This window comes from Sardina pilchardus, chromosome 6, assembly GCF_963854185.1.
Source record: "Sardina pilchardus chromosome 6, fSarPil1.1, whole genome shotgun sequence".
Classification (NCBI taxonomy): Eukaryota; Metazoa; Chordata; class Actinopteri; order Clupeiformes; family Clupeidae; genus Sardina; species Sardina pilchardus.
In genome coordinates, this window is record NC_084999.1 from 27,424,563 (window position 1) to 27,437,717 (window position 13,155).

A 13,155-nucleotide genomic window follows, 5' to 3' on the forward strand; every position below is an offset into this window, starting at 1 on the left:
TATTGCGCAAAGACTGTACACTATTTTCACAGGCTCCATCAAACGCTGGGAAATACTCAAAGCTAGAGTGCCATATCTTACCTTTTCCTGAAACTCACTGGGAATGTCGGGTAGAAAGTGTGAAAGCAATATGATACTAATCAAGTGATATCATTGATGCTTTGCTTGAAGTTAATGCCAAAATTAACAGTGAGCCATGTTGGTGGCTAATGAAAAGCAAAACTTTGAATTAATTTTGTCTATGGCGATATGGTATGATTTTCTGTTGGAAGAGGGAGATCTGCACAGACAGTGCGTAAGCCTGTGCGATACTATGAGCACACCCGAATCCCATGACATATGAATGCACTGGACCTTTTCCAGGAGCTGAGGGTACTTTGGGACATTTGAGAGCCCAAATACCCACCTTCAAATGTATCAACATAAGCTGCAAAATACAGCAGCCAAAACATTTGTGACCCTGTAAAGCGGAACCAGTCGTTTCGGTAAAATTTAGTAAATTAAGTTATTGTGCTCACTTGAACGGCCATAAACTAAGCTTTCCAACGATATGTATATCGAGGGTATTACACAAACTATCGCTAAGATAACCGCTTCCAAAGTTGACATGGTTCTCCTGTCACGATATGCCAGAAGAGGAGAAATCACCTGTTTAAGCGGCGGGTGCACAACGGGAATGACAGCAAATGTGTTGAATCTTCGCCGGGTTTAACAGTCAAAACGTAGGCTTTTCAGTGAAATGCGTTCACGATATGAAACTGTAGACTGTATACAGCCGAATTATGCGAAAACGTGAAATTCAACATTTTAACCCGGAAGTTTGTTATTGTTGATTTTCTCAAAATAACGATGTGCGCAAAACGACTGATTATGCTGTGAATGGTCACATTTATCCAAACAAAATACTGTATTTTTGTATTTTCAAAATACTTTTTATCTGATTTCTTAAGGCTAGGTAGCACTTTGTAATAACCATCCGTTATAAATGGTTAATTGATGCTTTATTTTGCAACTATAATTAAACATTTAATAACTTAATAATAATAAATTAATCATTTGTAGATAACAATCAATGATTACTAAACACATAACTTACACATACTTTATTATCAGCTTATGAAAAAAGAAACAATTTATTTATATTCAACATACTAAAAGATATCTGTTTAGTGATAACTTGATTTCAGCTTATTTTATATTAGTAAGCTACATTATTATTGCAAATATCATATTATTAATAATGATATATTGAGTTATTGTTAATGATTATAATGTCGATTGTAGGCCTTTCCATAGCCATATACACAACACCTATGCATATTACATAGGTCGATTAACTGTTGAACTATAAATTATGTTCTATGGATTAACAGCTAGTTAGAAAAACAATTACAATATCTGTTTTTCAGATGGCTATGATAAAGTTGGGTCTTAGTCTTTTATTTGTTAGTAAATCATTTGTAAACTATCTAAAAATTTAAATATCATTCATTGATGGGAAATGCCTTGCATCAAACCTTTTTTGGAGAAGAATTTGGATGGCTATTATAAAGTTGCATCTTAGTCTTTTACATGTTGATAAACAATTTGTAAATGATCTAAAAATGGCAATCAATAACTGGAATGCAAAATGAACACAATGTTTATTTGAAGTTTCACCAAAACATTTATGAAAGTTGACAAAACAATGATCATGAATCAAATCAAATGGACAACTTCTGTTTACATTTCTTGGCAATGTCTTGGAGTAGGCGACCCATTGCTATGTTTTCTGGCTAGCCATTCATTCAGGCTAACAAGTCTTCTCCTCTGCAACCGCCATCGTCGTCAGGTTACAGGCGATTTCGTTTCACCATCTAGTTTCCTGATCTTCCCCGACCTTGTAAAATGTCTACTTATTCTTTTTAATATTTCGTGTCTCAGATAAATGACAATGGAATGTAATTAAATGCGTATTTTCTTCTTATAAGTCCACATACTTCGAGTTCATGTCACTAGCAACTTGTTAACAACAACATAACCTGACGAAAAAAGAAAGTTTAGACACCCTCAGACGTAGTTTCCTGAATTCATTGACTTCAAAATAAGAGTTTGAGATCCCTCTCTTTGGGCTCGCAACTCGCTAGGTTGATTTATAATTTGAAAATGTTATAATTCATAGCATATTACTGGAAACCAACCATGGTAAATGGAGGCTGATAAAATTATGGCAAGACAGTATCATCGGTCAATGCTTGTATTTTGTATATTGATGTTTCCCTCCACTCTATTGCTGCTGGCTTCACAGCTACCAATGCACTTCTGTTCTGGCGCGTATTTTATGGCACAAACTGGAACGCAGAGATGGAATCAAAATGCCTGGTTTAGCAAGGGAGGTGCAACTAATTGAAAGTAAAAGGAATTTAAATAAGCTTATGAAATAGTTGCAGAGGAGGAGAAGACTGATTTAGAAAGACTAAATGCAACTGGCTTGAAAAGGAAACAGAGGTGCGTGTTTGGGATGCTCGGTGTGAAGCACAAAAGATGTCGTCTGTTCTAGTGGCAAAAAGGACAAGACAAGCTGGTACCTCTCATCGTCCACAATATTAGAACAGGGACCTCATAAGTTTTAAGTGATGAATGGCGGTGAGCCTATCGTCAGCTACTGCCTGCACTTGGGTAGGAGTATGTGAACCTGACACAGTCAAGCATTCGTCAATGCAGATAGGCTACAGGTTGGCACACAGCGCATCGAGAGGGCCTGGCGGAGTTAGCCTACAAGGAGAACATCTCAAGAGGGGATATCGGATAGCTGACTTGCTAAAGATCACCTTAATTGAGTGGAATGATCGCAATGGTCCACTCTGGGTCGCCTACTCCACGACATTGCCAAGAAATGTAAAAATAAATTGTTCATTTGATGTAGGCTAATGTTTTCCATTATCTAATTGTCCTGATCATTTAGTTTAGTCAACTTTCAAAACAGTTTTTTTGTGAAACTTCAAATAAACATTATGTTCATAGATGGTTTTCTCTCCAGTTATTGATTGACATTTTTAGATCATTTACAAATTGTTTATTAACATGTAAAAGACTAAGATGCAACTTTATAATAGCCATCCATAAAAGGTTTGATGCCGTCATTTCATCCATTTGGCTAATGATATGGAAATTTTTAGATAGTTAACAAATGATTAACTAACAAATAAAAGACTAAGGCCCAACTTTATCATAGCCATCTGAAAAACGAATATTGTAATTGTTTATCTAACTAACTGTTAATCAATATAACATCATTTATAGTTCAATAGTTAATCAATCTATGTAATAGGCATAGGCGTTGAGGATATGGCTATGTAAAGGCCTACAATCAACATTATAATCATTAATAATAACTCAATATGGCATTATAAATAATACAATATTTGCAATAATAATGTAGTTTATTGATAAAAAATATATTGAAATCAAGTTATCACTAAACAGATATTTCTCCGTATGTTATATATAAATAAATTGTTTCTTTTTTCATAAGCTGATAATAACTTATTTGTAAGTTATGTGTTTAGTAATCATTGATTATTATCTACAAATGACTAATTTATGATTATTAAGTTATTAAATGTTTAATTATAGTTGCAAAATAAAGCATCAATTAACCATTTATAACGGATGGTTATTATAAAGTGCTACCGGCTATTTTTGCCAAATTCTACACACAAATAAGAAAATCTTTCACCAAATCAGCAAAACATTGTAGTTTTATTGCAAAAGCTAATAAACCTCGCTTAACTCTTCACACTTTTGTGAAAATGGCATTTTCATATCTAACAGTTAACACAAGCCATCATATTAATAAGAACACAATGCACCAACACTGATGATATGGATAAAAATTCATCTGGCTTTTGCTTTCTCTATGCACAAGGTAGGCTATGTCAGTTTGAGGTCATACGTTTGCCATAGTTCTGTAAACATGCAGGGATCCAAACTTTTGTGTTTATATACACACGTCAAAACAAACACAAGTGTTTTTTGGGGGATGACGGTCATTCCAGCGCCAGACAGAGAAGAACTCTTCTATTGTCTTGGATCCAAGATTGCAGAATATGCGGGGAGGTTGAGTGCAGTGAAGAGTGGGTTCAATGTCCTGTAGTCCAACAAGGCAGCGCTGGAAATATCTTATCCATGATGATGTTGAGATTGAGTGCAGTGAAGAGTGGGTGATCTGTAAACCAGTTGCAGACCCCACATGGAAACTAATGGGGGATTTATAGTCGACTTTCCTGACCTGGCGCGCGACAATGTTACGTAAACCACATTCGGGCATTTCATATAGCCTATCCCTCTTATCTTAAATAAGCCCATTCATTCTTAAAATGACTGTAGTCATGAAGTTTGAATAGTCAGTTTGAGAAGTGGGAAGTTAGCTTGTGCAGGCAAGTGGGGCAGCCGTGGCCTACTGGTTAGGGCTTTGGGCTTGTAACTGGAGGGTTGCCGGTATGATCCCCGACCAGTCCACGGCTGAAGTGCCCTTGAGCAGGTTTTGGAAGGTGGTGTCATTCTCAATTATGTGCTGCTGTTATCAGACCAGATAGACACGAATTTGCGGTGCGAAAATGCGAAAAATTTGTGTGCGAAATTTTCGCACTCAAAGTGTACACACCGAGTCCGATGCGATTATTTTAATATTTCGCATTCTATTTCGTGCTCACGTCACGCAGCGAATTTCAGTAAGCAGGGAGAACTCGTAAAATCATCAAGATTTGAAGCAGATTGATAGCCTTTGATAATTCATAGGACGTGCATTGTCTTGAGAGGTGCTGGGGAAAAGAACGTTTATACGGCCAATCGGCCATCGTTCCCATCTGTGTAGTGCTATTGTAATTGTGCAGTCGAACCACAACGATGGTTGGGCTCATCAGTACACACCACACACACACACACACACACACACACACACACACACACACACACACACACACACACACAGACTCACACACACGCCTGCAGGTGTAGCCTACATCTAGACTGTGCGTACCATGAGGCTACTCATCATCAACGAGAGAAAATGTTCCATGTGTGTGTGTTCACACCAAATTGGCCTATGCCACCAGGCTTTTACAATGTTCTAGGCTATATTAAGTAAAGTTACTGTAGTCAACACGTTATCAAACCTAACTTAATTCAGCACGCGCACGTATTTTGTTTGAACAGCTATAGCATGTACATGCACGAAACACGCATGCGGCTACAGTAGCCTACAGTGGGCTACGTCTCTGTTGTGAAACGGAGGGCACAACATCTCACAGCCTGTAGTAGGGAATAAAATCGCACTGCTGCTATGAGCTCTTGAGCAGCTTGCATGGCGATGATCAACAAACAGCAAACACTAGGCTTGTAGCCTAATAGCCAAACAGTTATTATCTTACCTTTATAAGGTCACAGAAAGTTTTTCCACAAAGTTCCACATTGGGCTAGCCTACTTCAGTTAACGCACCTGGCAACGGGAGGCTTACGACCCTAGACATTATGCTTTTGTCAGTGGCATACATGTTAAAGCCTATGTTAAATTATAATAGATTAGGCTATATTATATTATGATGAACAGCATCCAACTATGGGTTCAGATGCCTACACCATGGCCTATTCCAAAAACGTACATTTCCGTGAATTAATGTCATATTTTCTTCATGCAACTCTGTGCAGTGAGAAGCTCTCTGTTCACTGCTGTAGTAGGTTTTATTTCTTATTTTTGGTTGAGTGTGAAATTATGGGACGGCGGTGGGAAGTGGGGAAAGCTGCCTGTGAGGAGTTCGTAGGCTACTCTTGAACACCTTTGTAACGTATGGCCTAGTCATCGCGGGCAGTAAGATAACCCGTTTTGTCAGCCTTTTCTGCTCGTCGTCTTTAATGGAACCCTGCAAAATCATTATTTGATTGGTCAGGAGCTCTTTTTCGCATGCGAAATTTCGCATCAAACAAGACCGTTCCTAAAGTTTTTTTCGTCGCAACGAACTTCGTCCTCGGTGTGTTCATACTAATTAGAATGCATGTGTTTAATAGCCTGCGTAATTTCGCGCGAATATTTAGTCCGAAAAATCGGACTTGGTGTGTAGGCTACGGGCCTTTACGGTACAGATCCATATTTACGACAGAACACTTTGTTGTGGCGGAAGCCTATGGGTGACGTCAAGCGACTTCAATGCTCCCGCGAAGCATTCCGGAAAGGTTGACAAGTTAAAATGAACTGATTATGAGCTGCAAACTGACATTTCAAACGAAACGCCCACTCACAACATACGAGGGGAAGTGTGCGACAACATGGTTGTGTCGAGTCCCGGAAATGTATCAACAGCTTAACGCTGGAAGTTCAAGGAAGTTCACGCTTGGCAATTGAAAGTGGCCAGATTCTCTGTACATTATGAATGAGTATGGTAGGACCAGGCTATACCTGAACACCCTTCAACAGAGTATTTCACTTATTGTAACATTTTAAATTGACATTCATTCATCGTTGAGCGCAGGGGTGGAACGACGAGTTACAATGGTCTTCAGACACAGCTGTGTCCACAACATCCACTTATTCACGCCTGCATCTGAGCACACCGAAACAGAAACATTTGTCTCCATAATTAATTGGTTGCACATTCTCAATTATTTCTATGTATGCTGTAGCTCTAATGTTCTTGTAAATATGCAGGACTATTTTTCACCATCAACATATAGCCTGAAGTCATTAACACAGCAGTGTTTGAACTACGGAACAACCACCAAACAGCGCTTTCTAGAGACAGGTGATTAGGTCGTTGTTTGAACAAAAGTTGCTTCGTACCATGGTGCTTTAGTAAATGTGCAGCTAACTTTTGTAGAAACGGATCCCTGGGCTGGACATTATCCCACTTACTGAGAGGAAGTACAGTGGGTAACTGAATAACCGTTTAAGTTGACAGTCCTGCTGGAATTGGATCCCTGCCTGCAGTTTTGTTTTATGTGTTTGTATTTTATGGTTTGACAAGGAAGTTTGAACAGATTTTAACATGATGGCAGCAGTGGAGAAGTGGAGAATGAGACAAGGGCCATGCACAGCAAGGGTTTAGGAAATAGTGAGGTCTGGAGTTGGGGGTAACCACAAATTATATTTAGACATTACATACACAAGACTTGCTATTTACATTTTATTATTGTTTTGATTTGTAACACCATCGTAACATCCATTCCATGTCAACAGGGTGGTTTTGCAATGAAAAAAATGTATTTCAATGCCAGATTAAAGAGTGTATACTGTAGTCATTATTTAGCGGCAGAATTTAATATAAAATGTCGGTTTTATATACATACCATATACATAATATCTTGACAGGTGTATACCAGCCTTATCTGAAGAGTTACCATTTCAATAAATCATAGTGTTGTCCAAAACAATATACATTTGAAATTGAGAAAGTTAACAGATTTTCCATCCTGTGTGCTGTTTCACTGGACGTTAGTGCTGGACTTTAGTCCAGTGGTGATCCGTACACCTCCACTTCACAGAGTGTCAGATACTCTACACGTCCAGGAATCACCACGGTAACATAGCGTCCCTCCATCCCATGACACTCAAAGGTCTCAGAGAACCCAGCAGGAATGGAGGAGATCACTGCACACCTGGGGAAAAAAACTATTTGAATACTAATACAGGGCCTTTGTCCACACTATACCATCCTGTGATCAACTGAGCAAGTATTTCAAATAGTCTGTCAAAGGTTACGTAGAGTAACACGTGCACTGCACACACACACACACACACACACACACACACACACATACTCACACGTTCAGAGAACAATAAGGACACCATTACATTCAGACACATTGGTCGCATTGTAGTATTGGTGTACATACTGTATATCCAGAAATTGAGAGACCATTTTTACCTGGGGTTGTTGATACCATTGTTCTCCAAAGAAGTTCCTATTCGTATTTCAGCCCCATTCAGTCTGCTGGGAACGCTATCCACCGTGTTGGTGATTACCACAGAGAAGACTTTATGATTTTGGAGCAAATCCACTCTCCACCAGGGGTTGAGATGAGCTTCTGTGTGAGTACAGGAACCATGAGCATAAATGCTGTCACGATTCCCATCGATGGCATTGTTTGCAAAGCCACTTTCAGCAAGGTCTGACTGTGTTGCTTTCCCTTTTAAAGCCACATTCTCACCTGCATAGAAACATAGAAAGAACACTAAATGAGCTTCTACCAAATATATCATGCCATGAATTGAGTGTTGGACAATGTTGAAGATCTGTATCTTCTCATCACCATGTATGACCACCTGTTCATATACAACCCCTGGCATAAATTATGGAATCACCAGTCTTGGAGGATGTTAATCCAGTTGTTTAATTTTTTAGAAAAAAGCCAGATCACAGACATGACACAAAACTAAATTCATTTCAAATGGCAACTTTCTGGCTTTCGGAAACATTAAAGGAAATCAAGAAAAAAAATTATTAATCAGTAACAGTTGCTTGTTTTAGACCAACCAGAGGGGAAAAAAATATGGAATCACTCAATTCCAAGGAAAAAATTATGGAATCATGAAAAACAAATTGTCAAAAGAACACTTCAACGCACCACTAGTACTTTGTTGCACCACCTCTGGCTTTTGTAACAGCTTACAGTCTCTGAGGCATGGACTTAATGAGTGATAAACAGTACTCTTCATCAATCTGGCTCCAACTTTCTCTGATACCAGTTGCCAGATCAGTTTTGCAGGTTGGAGCCTTGGGATGCACCATTTTCTTCAAATTCTACTACAGATTTTCAATTTTGGATTGAGATCCAGACTATTTGCAGGCCATGACATTGACCTTATGTGTCTTTCTTCAAGGAATTCAACAGTTTTTGCTCTATGGCAAGATGCATTATCATCTTGAAAAATGATGTAATCATCCCCAAACATCCCTTCAATTGATTGGATAAGAAAAGTGTCCAAAATGTCAATATAAACTTTATACAATAAATAATAATATAAGCATTATTGAAGATGTAACGATCGCCATCTCCCCAATGCCTTTACCTGACATGCAGCCCCATATCATGACTTGTTTTCTTCAGGCAGTTGTCTTCATGAATCTCATTGAAATGGCACCAAACAAAAGTTCCAGCATCATCACCTTGCCCATTGCAGAAACGCGATTCACCACTGAATATGACTTTCATCTAGTTATCTACATTCCAATGAGATTTATGAAGACAACTGCCTGAAGAAAACATGCACATTTCCTCAGTCATTGATGATATGGGGCTGCATGTCAGGTAAAGGCATTGGGGAGACGGCGATCGTTACATCTTCAATAATGCTCAATCCAATTGAAAATCTGTAGTAGAATTTGAAGAAAATGGTGCATCCCAAGGCTCCAACCTGCAAAACTGACCTGGCAACTGGAATCAGAGAAAGTTGGAGCCAGATTGATGAAGAGTACTGTTTGTCACTCATTAAGTCCATGCCTCAGAGACTGTAAGCTGTTACAAAAGCCAGAGGTGGTGCAACAAAGTATTAGTGATGCGTTGAAGTGTTCTTTTGTCAATTTGTTTTTCATGATTCCATATTTTTTTCCTTGGAATTGAGTGATTCCATATTTTTTTCCCCTCTGGTTGGTCTAAAACAAGCAACTGTTACTGATTAATTATTTTTTTTTCTTGATTTCCTTTAATGTTTCCTAAAGCCAGAAAGTTGCCATTTGAAATGAACTTAGTTTTGTGTCATGTCTGTGATCTGGCTTTTTTCTAAAAAATTAAACAACTGGATTAACATCCTCCAAGACTGGTGATTCCATAATTTATGCCAGGGGTTGTATACCAACACACTAACAGATCAAGACAAGACACAGCCATACTAACACAACTGTATCAAATCCTGACTCCAGGACACTTGACAGACCCCAAACTATTTCAAATAAGGATCATTTATCATCACTTGTATATCACTTAAAAAACAAACAAAAAAAAACAAACAAAAAAAATGTGTGTGTGTATTTTGTCACATCCTTTATTTACAAGGACTAACCATTTGGAGCTGGATATCCATACACCTCAACCTCACAAAGTGTCAAAAGCTTGTTGGTTCCAGGCAGAAAAACATTAAGATAGCGTCCCTGTATCCCATTATTCCATGTGAATCTGAGAGATCTGCCTGCTGGGATGGAGGATATGACCCCAGCCCTGAAAGTTAAGAGTTATAGTGCTTTATGTACTGTACGTACTGGATGTATCATTCACCATCATTCTATATACTGTAATAGACACATTTAACTATTTCTATGAGTGATTGACAGATTAATTTATTAAGTGATTGTTTCATTCAGTGAACATTTGCTACATGTTGTATGTGCATACAGGACAAGGGTTTACAGCATTATACCTAAAACAAACACACACAAAAATAAAGAATATATATATTTCTCACACATTCACCACCAAACAAAACCACCCAGAGTCATAGAGTGGTATCAGGTGAGGGAAGTTGAAAAGTAAACTCTCAACAGCTTTTCAACACTCCCTGTCACCTTTAATCATTTAAAGGTGCTCTGTGAGATCAGTTACTTCTGATGACGTTCCACATAAACAAACAAAACACTACTTTCCAATGCATGCTACTAAATAAAAAAAAAGTGATTATTAGAAAGTATTAGAATCATTAGAATTGAGTAATTATTAGAAAATTAAAATGTTCTTATTGCCCCCAACCCATATGTGCATGCTCACTAACCCCCAACACTTCCCCTAAACATCTTGTTTAGCTGAAATATGGTTTGTTATGTTTTAGTACACAGCCTGTGCCCTAGTGTTTCTTAGACATTTTACAGCCCCTGTGTTGTCTGCAGAGACTGGATGTTTTCACAATGTATTCAGGGGGCAGGCAGCAAGCTGATCAAAGAGAGATGGCTATGATTTGAGATAAAAAATAAATTGCTCTAAAAACCATGCAAGATCTCATAGTGGACCTTTTCATAATCTCAATAGCTTTTCAACACTTCCTGTCACCCTTAATCATTGAACAGTGCCATGTGGAAACTCACACTGGATTGTTGTTGCCATTGTCCAGCAGGGAGTTGCCAATATGAATCTCAGCTCCATTGAGTCTCTCAGAGTAGCCGTCTCCTCTGTTGGTGATGATGACGGAGGTGATGATGTATGGATTCAGAAGATCAACCCTCCACCAGGGATTTGTTTGTAAATCAGTGGCGGTGCAGGATCCATGATGAAAATGTGGGTCACGATTTCCATCTATGGCATTGTGGGGATTACTGTGCCCTGACCATTCGCTATCATTTAGGTCTGATTGTGTGGCCTTTCCATACAATGCCAAATTTTTAGCTGTAAAGAGAAATATTGTTTTACATTCACATCACCTAAACAGCAAGATTGTATCATTCTATCAATCTTGGATTAAGGAAGCCAGCATGCCACAGTTTAAATCACTTTCATAAGCCCCCTGCAACACATGCAGTGTGGGCATAAAGCTAGCATAAAGCTAACCCACACATGAAATGGACCTGTACCCATAAAACTTGGCATGCTTGTAGCCCCACTAGGCTGACAGAAACAAACTGCAAACTAGATGAAAACGAACTGCAAACTAGATGAAAACAAACTAAACTGCAACTAAATGAAAACAAACTGCAAACTAGATGAAAACGAACTGCAACTAAATGAAAAGGGAAATGTTTCCAGGGAATCATCAGTGACGGAATTTCCACCCTGCTTGAGCTAACGTTACGTCTTTGGGCATTTTATAGGCCTACTGTAAATCGTCAGAATCATGTCTAATGAAGCCAAATAACATCACATCCATAGGCCTGTTCTAACATAGGACTGACTTAAGTCAATTAGCCTAGGCCTACAATTTAATATTTTTTCTCTGAATTTAAGAGATCTCCTTAGAGATGCTAGTATGTTTTCCATTTATTCCAATGGGGAAATAGCCTGGCTAACGCCGACCACTTCTCAAATGAGACGTGGTCTGGCAACCAGACGTTCATTTTCTCGTATTTGAAAAAATGCCCAGATACGTTCATTGGGCGCCACGGATGTCTATCAAAGACGATAGCTCACCCAACTCGTTCGTATGCAACGCTAAGGGCTGCCGTAAATCCTTTGGCGTCGAATGTAGACGCAAGAAGGCAACGGAAACTTCTCGGATGTTCTGTGATTGGTTCGCCAACATCAGGCGAACATTTGGGCGTTAGTTTCCAGACTGGCTTAGCAGCGGGATTGAAATCCTCGCGCAAGGCAGTATGGGAAAACCCAGGCTAATGGGGAAAGGCTTTCAACATAAAATTAGTATAACTAGAAATGTAATTCCAAGAAATTACCAGTGCATGCAAATGCCAAAAATGGGGTAAAACAGAGCATGAGGATTTACAAGTTGTGTCATTTACAGTATGTTGTTATGTATTGTTAAGTTGTGTATTTTTAGAGTTGCTTGCTATGGAGGTTGCTAAGTAGCAATTGAATTAGACACAGATATTGATGGATGTTTATATATTGTTTAATGGATGTTGATAGATAAACAGTCTAATTTATGTTGATAGACAGATAGACAGTTTAACTAGATGTACCGCAAAGCGATACACAATATGACCGCCGCTCAGTCCTGCAAATTCTCTCCGCAAATATCAATCACGCTTGTGTTTCCATCGCCTACTCCATCCCTACTGCAACTTTTATGTATGTAAATGAGTGTGTGCATGTGTGCGCTTGCTTTTGTGTATGAGTGCTTCTCTGTCTAGTGTGAGTGTGTGTCTGCTTGTGTGTGTGTGTTTAATGTGTCTCTGAGTATATGTTCACTGTGTTCTCTGCCGTCACTGTCACTCCAATATCAGATAACACACACACACACACTCACATGCGCGCGTGTGCACACACACACACACACACACACAAACACACATACACACTCACACACACACACTCGCACACACACACACACACACACACACACACACACACACAAACACACACACACAGGCACACCCAGAGAGAGAGAGAGAGAAAGAGAGAACACACACAGAATACACACAGATAACACAGACACAGAGAGAGAGAGAGAGAGAGAGAGAGAGAGAGAGAGAGAGAGAGAGAGAGAGAGAGAAAGAAAGAGAACACACACAGAACATGCACATACAC

General features: G+C 38.9%; 1 protein-coding gene across 1 annotated transcript; it reads right to left on the reverse strand.

Moving 5' to 3' along the window:
* Positions 1-7,454: 7,454 nt before the first annotated feature.
* On the reverse strand, positions 7,455-11,347 carry LOC134083433 (fucolectin-2-like; the record flags this gene model as incomplete). Its single annotated transcript, XM_062539757.1, has 4 exons — positions 7,455-7,629; positions 7,899-8,181; positions 10,034-10,188; positions 11,046-11,347. Coding segments are annotated over 4 exons (891 nt in total), but the record flags the coding sequence as incomplete, so codon positions are not given.
* Between the last annotated feature and the right edge of the window lie 1,808 nt (positions 11,348-13,155).